At 36.1% G+C, this 17,238-nt stretch overlaps 1 protein-coding gene across 1 annotated transcript in view; it reads right to left on the minus strand.

Moving 5' to 3' along the window:
* Positions 1 to 14,610: 14,610 nt before the first annotated feature.
* The window catches only part of ANGPT1 (angiopoietin 1), a 271,322-nt gene continuing 268,694 nt past the window's right edge, over positions 14,611 to 17,238 (minus strand). The window contains exon 9 of the mRNA XM_058444036.1: positions 14,611 to 14,697. Within this exon, the coding sequence (XP_058300019.1) occupies positions 14,687 to 14,697 (11 nt within the window). The 3' untranslated portion in view covers positions 14,611 to 14,686. The remainder of the gene's footprint in view (positions 14,698 to 17,238) is intronic.

A 17,238-nucleotide genomic window follows, 5' to 3' on the forward strand; every position in this document is an offset into this window, starting at 1 on the left:
TATGACCTTCCTCTGGGAATGCTTGACTGGTAAGGGAAAAACGCCTCAAGTGAGCATGCACACAACTTCAGTAAACACACTGCACATGTGGCCCCTCCCAAGTACTGCACATGCAGACAGCCCACCTCAAGGGAAAATCAAGGGGGGAGAAACACAAATCTTGGAACCATGTCAATGCATAAAACCCTAAGTCAAAGGCGGAATTGGGCACTTTGATTTCTCAAGTTGCTGCTTGACCTTCTTCCAAGTGTACTTTACTTCCTTTTGTTCCTACTCTAAAACTTTATAATAAACTCTCACTCCTGCTATAAAACTTGCCTTAGTCTCTCCCTCTGCCTTAAATCTACTTCTGTCCTTCAGCTGAATTCTTTCCTCTGAGGAGGCAAGGATCAAGTTGCTGCAGACCCGTAGAGATTTGCCACTGTTAACAATTTGAAGAAAATCATAGGCATTTAGATCAAATGTATGCAATGGCAAAGAATAATAAAAATTGTATAGTTTCCAAAATATTTAAATTTGTATTTTTAAAAAACATAATAATGTGACATGAAAATTATGCCACACGTAATTTCTGAAGAAAATTATATTGGTTCATTTTTAGATTCACAAATGAATAGACAAGTCAAATATGTACTGAGGTTGCCTGTATGTTATCATGAATAAGCTACAGTAATAAAACCTCTTTAGACATTTATGCCATTTGGAGAACCCTATTAGTGGTCACTGTGAAGATTCTTGATACCCCATGTAATGACTATAAACTAGGATCTACAGTAACTCTGGACCTAGAATGAGATTTCTGTTATCCAAGAATTGTCTTTCCAGAAACCTCAAGTTTCTGTAATAAGTTCCAGCCTTCAGGTAGTCTTTTAAAATGTGCTTTTGTTGGCTTGTGAGGAAGATACCCTAAATAACAAAGAAAATCTGATGGTGCCTATCATTACTCAGGTTGCTGGGACAAAAGGGGCTTTCTTTTGAAAGTCAAGTGTGGCCAGTAAACTGTGTGCCTCCATGCATTAATTGGGCAGCTTGTGGGAGAAGTGAGAGGAGATGAAGGAGACAAGAAGAGAGTAGTCTAGACAAAGTAAAAAGGCAGCATAATTAGATTCCCCACAGAGGCGACTGCGATTAGACGAGGCTGCAGGAGGGTTGAGTGGCAAACACTGGCTCAGAGGAGGAATCAGAATGGGAGAACTGTGGGGGAGGGCCATGAGCACTTGTGCGTGACCAGCCTTGAAATGCACAGGACACCATTAAGTCTTAACTCTGTGTCTTGTTGGATTCAGGAACCTCCATTCCCCTTGCTTTCTTCTGTTTGTTTGTTTGTTTTTTTGAGATGGAGCCTCGATCTGTCGCCCAGGCTGGAGGGCAGTGGTGCAAACTCGGCTCACTGCAAGCTCCGGCTTCCGGGTTCACACCATTCTCCTGCCTTAGCCTCCCGAGTAGCTGGGACTACAGGCGCCTGCCACCACACCCGGCTAATTTTTTGTATTTTTAGTAGAGATAGGGTTTAACTGTGTTAGCCAGGATGGTCTCGATCTCCTGACCTCGTGATCTGCCCACCTCAGCCTCCCAAAGTGCTGGGATTACAGGCGTGAGCCACAGAGCCCGGCCTTATATGAGGAATCTTTAAAATATTCATGGAAAGTGCTTATTAGAAAATGCATGGATTTCACATTTCTTTTCCACCAAAATAAACTCATACTAACTTGTTATAACATGTTTGAACAGGATCTAGTTTGAGGCACTAAGAAGGCTAAGACATCAGTTTAAAAAGAGCTCCTTTCAGAGCAATTTGAATTTTGCTAAAATTCAAACAAGAGCAAACATCAAATTTAGGATGAAGCTTGGGTCGAAGAATGGTGAAATTACTGATGCTTTATGAAATGTTTTTATGGGGGCAATACCCCAAAGAAATCAGCAGTTTACAGATTGATAATTCATTTTAAGAAAGAACAAGACAATATTGAGGAAGAAGCCTGCAGCAGCAAACCATTAGCATCAATTTGTCAGGAAAAACTTCATCTTGTTCACGCCCTAATTGAAGACAACTGATGATAAACATCAGAAACGATTACCAACACCATCGACATTTCAGTTGGTTTAGCTTACACAATTCTGACTGAAAAATTAAAGTTGAACAAATTTTCCACATCATGGGTGCCAAACTGTTGTGCCCAGATCAGCTGCAGACAAGAGTAGAGCTTTCAATGGAATTTGAAACAAGTGGGATCAAGATCCTGAAGCATTATTTCAAAGAATTGTAACAGGAGATGGGACATGGCTTAATAAAGCACAATCAAAGCAATGGCTACCAAGAGGGGGAAGTGGGCCAGTCAAAGCAAAAGCAGACTGGTCAAGAGCAAAGGTCATGGCAGCAGTTTTTTGGGGGATGCTCAAGGCATTTTGTTTGTTGACTTAATGAAGGGCCAAATAACAATAACATTTGCTCATTATGAGAGTGTTCTGAGAAAGTTAGCCAACACTTTAGAATAAAAATGCCCCAGAAAGCTTCACCAGAGGGTCCTCCTTCACCACGACAATGCTCCTGCTCATTCCTCCTCATCATACATGGACAATTTTGTGAGAGTTTCAATGTGAAATTATTAGGCATTTACCTTATGGTCCTAATTTGGTTCCTTCTGACTTTTTTGTTTCCTAATCTTAAAAAATCTTTAAAGGGCACTCATTCTTTCCCATCAATCATGTAAAAAAGACTGCATTGGCATGGTTAAATTCCTAAGACCCTTAGTTTTCAAGGGCTGGGCTAAATGACTGGTATCATTGCTTACAAAAGTGTCTTAAACTTGGTGAAACTTGTGTTGAGAAATAAAGTTTATAGTTTTTACTTTTATCTTTTAATTTCATTTTTCCATGAGCTTCTTGAAGTGCCCTTGTATATACAGTCTGATGTCATATATCTAACCCCCAGGGATCCCACTGGGCTGCAGTGCTAGAGAGTGACAACGGCATTATCATGCAATTAGAAGTGGCCTCCTACTTTTCCTACTGCTTATAATGCTCATGACAGGAAGGTAAGCATCTAGGGAGTGACTTGGACAGCTCTATACTAGGCTTCAAAAATGATGATCATTTTTCTGTGGGTTTCTCTTCCCATGTCTCTCCTTACCATTTATAATGATGAAACTACAAAGGCTGAGTTTGGTCTGAGACAAACGTGCAGACAAAAATCTGCTTAGGCAAGCTGGAGACAAGAGTGTCAAGAGAGAACCTGTATGTTTCTCACAGCAGTCAGCCAAGTTTGTGGCATAGAAGAGCAAAGAAGGACTCAGGGCAAAGGCCTATCAAGTAATAAAGAGTACTTTTGTCCAGAACATCAAGTGAGCCTCTCTCTCAGAGGCCAGTGTTGGCAAAAGGCATCTGGTCAAGGATGGTCATTTCTGGATTCTGGCTATGTTTCTTTCTTTTTCTCAGAGATGGTTCTGATGAAACTGATGTCATTTCACAAATAAATTGGCAAAAGTCATAGATCAGTGAATCTAAGGGGATAGGTTATGGACAAAGATGTGTTAATCTTCTGAATTCTGCTAAAATTTTTTGTAACATGTGACATTCGCATCTTGCAAAATATCATCATCTAGGTTCAGATTGTAACTTTTCTTTTTGTGATCCTTTATTTTAACTTCAAGCCTCATTTATATACATTGAAAAAAGTCCCCTAGTCTTTATCAATTTGTTTATTCAGACATCTGCTTTGAAAAAGTTCTGCAAAGTGTTGGATTGTTTCAGTTAATCCTAGGTATCGTGTTTATCTGTCTGCTTCATCCTGTTGCTCTCTGTGGCCTGAATGCTCTGTTCTTTGTGTCTGCTCTTTACTGGATGTGCTCTATGGACACAGATGATGGTCACATTCTCCTCCCTTAGAGGGGAAGATTTTATCACTTCTTTATCAGGTTTGGTGTTGAAAACTAGATCCCCCTTTGCATAGCAACATGCATAGATTTTTGTGTAACATCATTGCAGTCGGGTCAGAGGCACTGCTGCTGAGAGACTTCACACCCACTATCATGTGGATTTTGGGACTTGGGAACTTGATTATCTATGCCTCACTTCTGTGGCTGTTAAAGGTATTAAGAAACAATAGGACAAGCCAAAACATGATTCATAGCACATCTATCAGTATCAAAATATTGGTTGTGCTGTAGATGCCATATTCTAATCTATGCATTATTTTTATAACTGTGCTCTAGGGAGTTTTGAAAATTTTGTATAATTGTCTAATTAAAAGAATATTTAGATTGAGAAGTTCTGCATAACTACCTTATGCAAAATTTAAATCATGTAGCCATATTAAAAGCAAGTAATTCTGCAATAAGTATAACTGTTTAATTTTGTTTTATCCAGTATTTCTGGAATTTATTTGAATGTAGAACTTTTGTTGTTCTCATTAAATCCTTATTTCAATTGGAAAATGATATTGAATGAAAAGCAAAGTACATAGCGATATTATGGGTTGTGCTCATGTAAAGACAGTTAATGAGCATTTATTTGCACCCAAAAAAAAAGCACAGGAAGGATCAATAAGGTAATACAATATAGATTTATGTCTTCTGTTTAATATTAGGAGTAAGAAAGGAGAGTTGTTGAAAGTCTTTGTAGGATGCAAACATTCACAGACTACTTGAGTAGAAATAGTATGATCAAACACCTCTTTTAGTGGTGTATTAAAACTGTGCTCTGAGGAATCTCTTAGGCCCCCTTGATGCATATAGTGAACATTGCTGGGTTTCACTGATAACTACCCCTATTCTAGCAGGCATTTCTCAGCCCTTACATAGCTGACTTGGCCATATAACTATTTCTGGCCAGTGAAATGTCAGTAGAAGCCACACATTTCATTTCCTGGTTAAGTCAAATAAAGACTCTATGTAATTATTCAATCTGTCTCTTTCCACATCCTCATAACCAAAAAGTCCATGAACTTCTGAAAGTAAAGCAATGAGCTGGAGAAATCTCCTTAGCTTGGATCCCTGACTGACTATGTGGAGCTGAATCCACTACCTCCATCTTTCCTTGCCCATCACTTACACTTACTTATCTTAGACATAGAGGATGAGCAAGAAATTCTTGTTGATTAAAGTGACTTAGAACTTGAGATTGTTTGTTTCTACAGTATAACCTTTTCTCTCCTGAGTGTGTGTGTGTGTGTGTATGTGTGTGTGTATTTTATAGGGTGATGATAGCTCAGGCCTCACTACTCTGTGTCTCCCACAAGAGATTTCTTGAAATCTCTTTCCCCTCCTGTACTATAATCAGAGAAGCTATGTGTTGGTCTGTTTACCAGATTGGACTTCTAAAATAGATTTTCTTAAAACAAAGAATTCCACTGCTAAAAATATTGAAAGTCACAGCTAAATATCATCCCCATTTAAACTCAGTGAAGTTATTCTGACAGTAGTGGAAGCAGAAATAGAACTGGGATTATTATTGTTTTTAACTTATTTTATGTTTTTATTTTATGGTACCATAAAGTTGAAAGTTCCTGATAAAGTAATTTAAAGATAATACAGAACAATAGAAGAATAAATATAGCATCCATAGGCCCACTACCCAAAGACAAACCCACTCTATTTTTTATATATTTCTTTCTTATCTTTTAAATTAGTAAGAATAGGAAGGATCATCTATATTTATTGGCTCCTCCCAGATGCCAGGCACCCTGGGAAAAGCAAAGCTTAAAAACAAGGCTCTCTGAAGGCCGCCTGGCAGACTTATCTGTTATGTGACCTCAGAGTCCTCTTTTTATCAGATTCCTCAATTTTAAAAGTTTTACTATGGCTTTATGGAGATTAAATAAATTTAGAATATATACAAAATACTAATACTTTGAAGAGTTTCTGTATTATTATAAGCACTTATAAATGCTACCAATCTTACTTTCTACTTTTTCCCAGTTAATGCCTACATCAAGCCTATGCACTAGGTATTATAATCTCTCTTTTCCAGATAATGAAGGATTTGAGGTTAGTAATTTCCCAGTCACATCTTCTTCCCTGTCTCTGCAAACTCTTCTCTAGATCAATAGTTTTTAAGTCAGCATGCACATTAGAATCCCCTTGGGATCACTTAACAAAAACCAATGCCAGCAACTCATTTCTAGAGCCTATGGTTTAATTAGTTGAGATAAAATTTGGGCATTGGCATTTTAAAAAAATTCCATGAAGGGATTCTAATGTGCCACCAGAATGAGACCCTCTTCTTCTCACCAATTAAACTATTGTAATCTCCGAATTCTATTTTTCTCTCTTGTCTCCCTGCCAGGGAAATCCTTGCTCACCATTTCAATCTTGCAAACCTCTGTTCGTCTTTAAACACTCAGTTGAAATTAGTTGTGGCACTGAGAGGAGAGAGAGAGACTCAGAACAACTTCAGCACTCTCATAATATATGCCCGCTCCCCTCCACATTTTTTTCTCCTGTGAAGAGTGACATTTTATCTATTAATCTTGTGAAAAGTGCTATATATGCAAACACAACTTTAAGCCAGTCACTGGTGACCAAATTCCTGCCTCAAGACTCTCCTAGGCAGGTATTCCGGAACCACTGGTTCTAGTATTATGACTTCAGTAAATTCTTTTCTATCCCTTGGGTAAATTAGAATGCCCCTTCCTGTAGCCAGACATAATATGTTGCATTTTGGCAGTGCTTTGGGAACTTGTCACCGTGCTGTACAGTCACTCGCTATTTTCATGTTTCTAGGGTCACTGAACTTTACAGATGGCAGCAGCAGAAGTGTCTTTGTCATCTTTTTATCTCTACAGTTTAACCCAGCATCTGGCTCTACAATAGATAACTCAATAAATGTTTATCTAATGCATGTCTTTGATAACCAACCCAGCTGCTGCCAGTTAACTACTATAAGCTCTGCAGATCTCTAAGGGAGTTAGGCAGATGACGAATCAAGTCATAAGGAAATAACTCTGACCTCTTGCATCTTGGCTTACCCACCAAGTTCACCTTGGGGTCATGTGGTATTTCTATTATCAATCTTTATTTTCAAATCTTTGCAGTTTATACGGAAAAAAAATCCTTCCATGTGTTAGAGTTTAAGTGAAATAGTTCCAACCTTTAAAACATTAGTTTCTGCTTCTGGAGTATGGAGTATATGCCTACTCCATTCCTTCTTCAGTTCAGGAGTTTGGGATATATAATAAGTTCAGGATGTGCATCTCTCCAGTTTCTTTACATCTAAATAAATCAAATTAATGAAAAGCCATTATTTACTATGTTTTTAATAAGGCTTATAGTCTTTAAACTGAGATAGGCAGAAAAGCCCAATTTATTTTCAGCTTTTCTTAAGGGAATATGTGATCCTTAATCTTAATTAGCTTGTAGGAGTGTGTTTTTTCATTCTATAATTTCAACTTAACTAAAGATGTCTGAGTTTGTTGGTTAATAGTCTTTGTATTTCACCCTGTGTGCTCTGATAAGGTTCCATTAAGCAACTGTCCTCCCCTTGGGTTAGGAGTTAATGAAAATAATAATAATAATAGTAGCAATAAAGATTATAATTATGTACTGACTGCTTACTGTGGACCAGACAGTAAGCATGTACATGCGATGCATTAGCTTATTTAATACCTACTATTAAAGTTCAAAGAGGTAAAATTATTTCTCAGTACTGTCATTGCAGGAATGAGCTGGACACAAAGCTGGGCTTTCTGAAAGCCCTCTGGATATGTGACTGACACACAGAAACATGCTGCATCGCCCAAACCTATGGGTGCAAGCTGCTGAGTGTCCCCAGAAAGTGGCTCTGGAGAGTTCTCATGATCCCCCCGTAACCATGAGTTACATAATGCAAGAAGTTGTCTGAGCATTTCTGGCATAAATAGTTTAAACCCAAATTTTTCTTATGTTTTTGTATTGATTGTTTACAAAGCATGTCATAATATGGATAAAGAGATGTTAAGTCATGATATAATCATGTACCAAGTAAACTTGACCTCTGTATCTTTCGCATTCTGTGAAGACTTACCTTTCAACTAAGCAACACAGATAAAGAGTTTTTTTGTTTATGTTACAAACTAAGCACTGTGTTTGTTGAAAGCTCGCCCAGAAAGGCAGAACATATAGTTTCAAGGAAATTTGAAAGAAGATTTTAGATTTAGAGTTGGTTGCTTAATAATAAAGAATTACACTTTTAGGTTTCTCTCATGTGTTGTGATTAATTTATTAGCTAATTAGTTAATATAGGCTGCATATTTAGTATTATCTTGATTTTACATAAATTATCATCCTGTCATGTGCATGCCAACTTCTATTTAGAGTGTTCAAGAAAAATCATTATTATGTTTCTCCAAAAAAATTCTTTCTGAGTATTAGTGATTTTACAATATAAACAATCTCTTTGGTTATCAATATCTAGTGATATTTACTTGCTTTAGAAATAAAACTTCATATATCCTGTTAAAACCAGTAGCATTGTATATGGTTGGTGATTTTCTGATCACTAGGGGAAATAAACACTGTGTATGGACTTATATCGTGGGCTCTGTTTAAATTAAAAGTGGACTCGTCCAGGCATGGTGGCTCACGCCTGTAATCTCAGCACTTTGGAAGGCCGAGGCAGGTGGATCACCTGAGGTCAGGAGTTCAAGACCAGCCTGGCCAACATGGTCAAACCCCGCTGTACTATAAACACAAAATTAGCCGGGCATGGTGGTGCATGCCTGTACTCCCAGCTACTCGGGAGGCTGAGGAAGGAGAATTGCTTGATCCCAGCAGGCAAAGATTGCAGTGAGCTGAAATTGCGCTGTTGTACTCCAGCCTGGGCAACAAGAGCGAAACTGCATCTCCAAAAAAAAAAAAAGTGGACTCATTCTCCCAATGGAAATCATTTTATAGCACTCTGTACACAAGGAGATGAAATTGACTTTCATTAATCAAAGCATTTTCCCTAAAGACAGCTTGGTTTTTGTAACTAATATAATAATTATTCTTCTGTTTAAATTTCACACTCTCAAAGAGGTTGAGCCACATTTCTTAAGGATGACTAATTGTTTGATAAAGATGTTGGTGAAAAAATTTCTTTCTGTTTCTCTCTCTCCCCCTCACCTCCACTCTTCTTCCCTCCTCCCTCCTTTCTTCTTCTTTTTTTTTTTTTTTGGCAGGGGGTGTCCTAGTTTCTGAAACTCTCATTGAGTGTATACAGCGTTTCATGAATGTATGTGAGCTCACTATGTACCTAAAATCAGGCTTACTGTCTTATATCTCGAGCCTACAACTTGAAAGATAATTTCAATTCAGTCCATACCAACAATAATAGCAACATCACCAATAAGAAGTAATTGTATTCTGGAAATACAATATCAGCATATCCTTTATCTGTATTATTAAACCACTTCAAATCATTCCATGTCTGAGGTGCTCCCTCTCTCTAAAATTAAATACACATGAAAGACACCTGGTGTTGAAGTTGGAAATGAAATGCAAACCAGATGTATTCTGTTGAAAATGTGGTCCTTGACTCTTATGCCGAAATGGGAAATTGATTTTTTAAAATGACATCTACAAATACAAACTTAAAAGGCAGCTTTTGTTGGTCACAAAGTCAGATGTTAGAGATCATGGGTTTTGGCCTGTCCCAAGAAGTTGTCCTGTAAACTATGCGGCCTCTTGTATTCGAAGATAAGGAAATACAGCTTCTAATGAGATACAGTATCTCAAAATACAAAATCGTTACTTTTTTCCAAATTTTAAGACAAGATCATTGCTTTAGCATAGTAATTCAGGTCATAGAATGGAAGGAAAATAAGGGGAAAATTTTAATCTTTACTTGTTTTTTCAAATCTACATAATTAAATTTTATAAATTACAATATCAACCTAATTATTTTTGGGGACTTACTTAGTGCCAAGTCCTAGGTCTACCATGGTAAACAACCAGATTTGATTCTTACCTTCATGCTGCTTAGTGTTATGAAAATATTTTTCTTCATTGCTCTAAACAAGTTTTACAAAATGAATCAATTAATTGAAGAGAAAAAAATAACATAAATCGAGTGCTAACTGCACCAGGACTCGGCTAGGTTTTTGCCCTCTTACTTAAATTTCCTAATGGCTTTGCAAGGTAGTTACCATTATCTTCATTTCACAGGTGAAAAAGTGAGGGTCAGAGAGATTGAGTTCTTGCTTAGGGTCACAGAGTAAATTAGTAAATAACAAAGTAATCACTTGAATCCAGGTGTGATTCCATAGTTTGATACCTCTCCTGAGTTTAGTGCCATCAACTACTTTATTGAATTTTTATTCAAATTTCCCTTTCCTCTGTTTCACTCAATAATTTAACTTTATCAAAATAAATAATGTACAGTGGTACACAAAATATTGTACTGAAAATAGAGAAATCTGCACACTCAAAATTGTTTTGGCCATTAGAGCTTTTTTTTTTTTTTTAATTCTTCCCATAGGGCTGAAAACACGAAGTGAATAAACATACTGGATAGATTTTACAACTAAAAATCCATATAAATAAGAAGATTATTTTTTAAATTATGTTTTAAAAAGAGGCCAGCATTTAACTGTTGCATTTTCCTTGCTTTTGTTTTTGATGGTATAAAAAGACTGAGGCCTTTGCTGGCAAAGATAGGATTTTGTGGGAGGTGGTTTCCACTCATTGCTGTTATTTTCTCCAGAGAGATACCCTCAGTGCATGCTCCTGTTCTTCCAGGCCAACTGACATAAACTTTAAAGCTTACTTTTTTTCCTTGTACTTCCTGATTTCTTTCTATATTCTACTTGCCAAGTTTCTTCCTGCCTTCTTTTGAATATCTCCAACGATGAGACTCTCACTACCGTTTGAAACAGCTCATTCCATCTTTCAATATTTCTAATAATGAGATCATTGTTTCCTCAGAATTTGACAATGCACATGTGGTTCTCAGGTACAGAACATATTTAATTCCTATTCGGTATGACAATCATTCAAATTTATCCCATGTAGGACATATCTAACTTATTTTCTGTGTGGCGAGCACTGAAATTTGACACTATTTAAAAATAGCTGTTCTGATCTCTATGACTTCCCCAAATCCCCAATTCCTTCACCAGCTCCTTTAAGAACAGAACTTAGAAAATCTTCACTTGAAATAAGATAGTAATAGAACTAAGTCCCACATTCCCAGTGTAATTTTACAAGTAAATAGCACATCAATTCTAAAACGTCTCCTCCCCCTCTTATTCTAATATCATTATTATGTTTCTATAAATGAGCTCTAAATTCATATTAGTTTATTTTGGAAGTCACTGCTTAATTTAGGCTGAGAATAAGTATATTCTCAACTCAAACTCCTATGATTTTTTTAAACCTGTGCTGTGTTCCATTCCAAGTATTACTTTCAATATTGCTGTAAGGATGTTTACTGTCAGTCTAATTTTCCTTCCTTTTTATATTATCTGCATTTCCTCTTTATTTGCTTTTGAAATTTATTTTTGTGTTCTATAATTTTATTATGATAGGCTTAGCTGTTGATTATTATATTATATTCTTCATGTCTTATATCCTCTATATTTGTGTTGTGTTTTCTGAATATTTTATTCAGATCCATGCTTGTTTCATTAGGATTTTGTTTTGTGAGCTGAGTTTGAGTTTGGACATTTCTAGAGATTTTCTAGTAGTTAACAAAAGTTTTCATGTATTTTCACACTTTGCTCCAATAATTCCACTTTTTAAAACTCACGTTAGTGCATAAAGATCTGTGTATAACATTGTTTATTTCAGCATTATATGTAAACCTGAATCTCAATCTATAGGAAATTAGTTAAATAGATATCAGTTCATATAATGGATTGTCATGCAATTGCTAACAAGAATTATGTATGGGTATACATATATACATACATACATACATACATACTATGTATAGATCTCTCTGTATATGTGTGTGTGTATGTGTAACTTGATCCATTTATGCAACCTTTAGAAAATGTATACAAATTAGCTACATATGTATCTATATGCATATAGTCACATAGAAAATATTGAAAAGGTAAGCAAGAAACATTGAGATGTGATTATATTTGAAGAGATTGTAGAAGTACAAGAAAAAATCAAAGACTCTTATAATATTCACTTCATAGCCTTCTTTCTTGTTTGATTTTTTCTAAGATTATTTTTTACAGTGAATATGTACTATGCTTCTACATTTAAAATAAAATTAAAAACCTATTAGATTATTCTGTTCACTCCATTTATCTTTTTCTGTGTGTGGGGAGGGAGGGATTCTGACAGATGGTCAATAGGTTAGCCTCTAATATACTTTATGTCATCTGAAAATTGGTTAAGCATGAAGTCTATAACATCATCAGTCACTGGTAAAAGTTTAGAATGCCTTTCCAAAACCTCCTTTCAGGGAGGTCTTATCAACTGGTATGCCTGGAACAAAGAAAAAAGACCTAATCTTTCTTTCTTTCACTCTTTCTCTCTCTCTCTTTCTTTCTTTCCTTTCTTTTACTTTTTCCCTCCCTCCCTCCTTCCCTCCCTTCCTTCCTTCCTTCTTCCTTCCTTCCTTCCTTCCTTTTTTCTTCCTTCCTTCCTTCCTTTCTTCCTTCCTTTTTTCTTCTTTCCTTCCTTCCTCCTTTCTTCTTCCTTTCTTCCTTCTTCCATTTCTCTCTTTCTCTCCCCTTCTATCTCTTTCATGTGTATATAACATGTCGTGTACTCTGCTAAGCATATTTATTTTTAAGACATCTTTGAAATATATAAATATTGGCATGTTCATTCCCTGTGTATTAGAAATTTTATCCTCAGCTTTCCTTGGGATTACCGAATTGTGAAAGGCATATTTTGATCATTTCTCAAAACTTTTAAGCATCTCCTTTTATTATGTCAAGCTATAAAAGCATTCTTGACCTATTTTTTTCTGTCTTGACACTCATAAACTTCAAGCTATAAGTCTAGAAGAGAGAAGACCATCTTAAATTAAGAAGAATTATTGCTATAAGCCACATAAAGTCTTCAATTTGAGTCTTTCTTTCCATGTCATCCTCCCTCAATATAACATTAAGAGTTCAAATTAAAGACAAAATCGAAACTGACTTTTGCCAAATCTGAAGAAGCAAATAACATTGCTTGCTAGGAACTACAAGTTTTTTGTTGTGATTCAGTTTGACTTTCTCTTCAGTGATGCTTCTTTTGAATGTGCTTCTGTGAGGTACCAACAAGTCAACAGGGTTAAAAGTACTTTTTCAATTGCTGTATATTTAAAGCCCTGTAGCATCTTTTCCGAAGCTCTCCAAGCCTGTGGGATACTACTGAAAGTACCTGGACAACTATCCAGAAGCCTCATGCCCCCTAACTTTTTCCTAAATTCCTGGAGCAAAAGGGAATAATTTTTTTACAGTCCTTATTTTCTTTCTATTCATTCCTAGGTACTATGAAAGATGACAGTTTCAAACTGCACATCTTTGTGTTATTGTAAATTGCCACCTTTGGGATTACTTCTGTTTCTTCTCCACATTCCATGAAGATCAATCATTATTCTCATCTTGATTGGGTTACTGTTTTAGAAATATTAACATTTCTAAATGCTTAATATTGTAGAAAGTCAGGAGTGGGTACTGTAATTTGGCATCCTCTGGTTGACTTTCAGAGAACAGTGAACATACCATTTTAGGTCACCTGTTCTTTAGAAGTCCAGAGAGTTTGCTTCTTTTTAGAAGTGTGATTTTATTTGTTTTGTGTATTTTAATATATATAAATTTCTTAAGATATGGTAACTCGTTATAAATAATTCGTCATGGGGGAGTGGCTAACTTGCCTGAATACATAGAAATATAAGAGGGATCCAAATAAAATTAATGTTGTATTGTTTTTCTTATAGTTGGTTGGTCCCAGTCCAATGAATCAGGCTTCAGAAACAAAAGACAAAATTACCTAATTTTAGAATTGAGTCAATTTCAAGTAATGTTTACAGACAAAATTGGCCCAACTCTTTTGACTGATTTGAGTGCTGAAACTAAAATTACATGTATTCCACAAAATAAAACTAACCAGTATCTGCTAGAAGGGATCACTTTTTTTCCCATCTAAATCTGTGAAGGAATTAATATAGCTTATCCTGGTTGTATATCTAACCCAATATATATAAATAAAATTTGCTTCTTTTATTCTGAATTTACAAGTGTATAAAACAATGTAATACATCCCAAATCTGCTAAACGCTGCTTGAAAACTTTATAGAATTTATTTTATTTTACCCTTGATTGAACCCTTAATTAGAGGAATTAATATTGCTAGCTCTGTTTTGCAGATCAGAAATTGAGGCTTGAAAAGGTTAACTAACAAGTCCAAGGTCACTCAGCTAATAAGCAAAGAATTTGTGATTAAAATAGAGGCCTAAGTCAATGACAGAGCCCAAGCTCATGACCATTGTACTAAATAGCTTCTCAATATTGCTGCATTTTGCCCATTAGATGAAGATAATATTCGCTACTGGTAACTCCATACTAAGGAAAATGTCAAGTTTGCAATTTAATCCTAATGTATCTGATACAAGAAGTTTGTGTGTGTGTGTGTGTGTGTGTGTGTGTGTGTGTGTGTGTGTGTGTGTTTTATTTTTAAGGCAAGTACCTGCATAATAGTTGTCCAGTAGAAATCATGAATGTTACAGGTCAACAGTTAACTGAGGAGAATTTCAGAGATGCTTGTGCTGGGTCTGGTTCCAATTAGTGGTTCACTGTGAAGAATACCAAACACAGACAGGCACTCAAGATTAAATGAAAAAAGAAAAGGCCATTTTATCCAATGGAAACCTTTAAAAAAATGTCCCGAATAAATTGTTGCATACCTAACAATTTTCTCCTGGTGTTTATTACAGGATGTTGCCAAAGTTGGCCTATTTGGTGCACGGCCAGAAGTTTTGCAATTTCCCTCTGATGTGAAAATATTTTCGTCAGACTTTCTTGTGAGTCATCAAATTTTCCAGACATCACACAGTTGAGTCAATTAACATAAAGTTAATTGGTATTTTTGTCCTTTGCCAAATTAAATCATTCCTTATGGAGGAGTTTGTACATTGCTGGAGATGCCTTTTGGGAAGGTGAGAGTTCAGAGGTAAAGGCCAAGAAACTATTATACTCCTTTGGAAAAAAGAGTGATTCTCTTTCTAAAAATAAGAAATATCATTTTAAAGTAATGTAGATGCCAACACTTGGAAAAATAATCTCTTGTGTTTCCTAGGGTTTTACTTAAGTGTGCCTGCAGAGGAATGTAAGTAAAACTGAGGGTCATAGAGAAATCACCCTGAGAGGCTGTTCTCTTTCATAAATGTTTAATTATATTATTTTATTCATTATTTAACATTTTTTGTTTAACGCTTACGGCACACATTTGGAAGTTGAGCTCTTTGGTGGTGTCTTATGTAAAGTTTAGTTGAAAATAGTCACATCTTCTAATAACTTCTTGACCTTCCTTCCAAAACTCCTCTCATATGGTTGTCTCTATTTTTCAGGTGGATCAGGAACCAGAAATTGTTAATTAGGCTCACTGTGTTCTTTCTTTTAATCAAAGGACTATGCTGCACTGCTGATGGTCATTTTAACAACTTTAATAATGAAAGTCATCATTTATTTTACCTATCCTGAACATGGTGCTGGAAATATCAAATAAATTAATACATTTTTTTCTTTTCATCTACTGTCATAATAGCTTTATGGGGTAGAAATTATTCCTATTAGAAAACTGAGGTCCAGATAGGTTAAGGTTGTTTGCATGAGATTACACAGCTTTAAGTGGGAGAGATTCAACCCTTTCTCTGAATATAGTTCTGAGTATAGGCATGGAAATGATCAAAAATTAAATTTATTGGTAGAGAGAATTAACTAGGAGTTTTGACAATATAGAGACACAGCCAGATGATTAATCTGAAGGAAAAGAAAAAGATTACACAAAAAGAAACTGTTTATTTTTTTCACGTAATGTTTTTAATTGACAAATACATTCATGGTGTACAACATCATGTTTTGGTATGTGCATACACATGGAATGACTAAATGAAGCTAATTAGCATATGCATCATCTCATATATGTTTCTTTTTTTTGTAGTTAGAGCGCTTTAAATTTACTCTCTGATATGGTTTGGCTGTGTCCTCACCCAAATCTCACTTTGAATTGTAATAATCCCCACATGTCAAAAGTGGGGCCAGGTGGAGATAATTGAATCATGGAGGTGGTTTCCCCCATACTGTCCTTGTGGAATAAGTCTCACGAGATCTGATGGTTTTAAAAATGGGAGTTCCCCTGCAGAAGCTCTCTTGCCTGCTGCCATGTGAGACATGACTTTGCTCCTCATTCGCCTTATGCCATGATTGTGAGGCCTCCCCAGCCATGTGGAACTGGGAGTCAATTAAACCTCTTTCCTTTATAAATTACCTAGTCTCGGCTATGTCTTTATTAGCAGTGTGAGAACAAACTAATACACACTCTTAGCAATTTTTAAGTATACAATATATTGTTATTAACTACTGTCACCATAGTACAGAACAGATCTCTTTAACTTATTCCTCCTGGGGATTTTCAAACAAGTAGTTGTTTTCAAACAAATAGGTGGTCAGTAACAGATGTCCCTGGCTGCGATAGGGAATGTTCCCCTGTTGCCTGAAAAAAAAGTGGCAGTCAGTGTGAGAACACTGGGGAGCAGACCCTGAATCGAGAAGCATCTGTCTGTTGCCTAATTCCGTTCCAAAGCTTTATTTTGATTCTGATCATCATTTAGGAATTTTTGGCACTGATTTTTTCAGTAGGAGTCTACCCTGTTGTTACTACATCCTGCAACAACAGAAGGACTTGACTGTCTTAGAGAACATTTCACATCCTGAAAGTTTTGCTTCATGGACTTCACTTTTTAAAGATTGGCTTTATTCACTACTTTCCTTCCTATAGTTAACCTCTAAAGAATTTAAACTTCTGCCTAGTAGACATTGCCAGAATAATATTAAGGCATATATTTGGCATATGCCCTGGGTCAGAGTGCTATTAGAAATAAGACAGGGATGAAAGCATCACAGATCCAGGTGTAGCTCTCATCATAAAGCAGAAACATTGGGATAACTTTTAAATAATTAATCGGATCACACTGTTCTCTGCTCAAAACTTTTCACTGCTTCCTATAATACCTGCAATAAAAACTAAATCCTTAAGTATCCTACAACAGTCTACAGAACATGGGTACTGCCACCCAAAGTGCCAAAGGCCACTTTGACCACTCCCAGCATTTGAC

Source organism: Hylobates moloch, unplaced genomic scaffold (genome assembly GCF_009828535.3).
Source record: "Hylobates moloch isolate HMO894 unplaced genomic scaffold, HMol_V3 SCAFFOLD_9, whole genome shotgun sequence".
Taxonomy (NCBI): Eukaryota; Metazoa; Chordata; class Mammalia; order Primates; family Hylobatidae; genus Hylobates; species Hylobates moloch.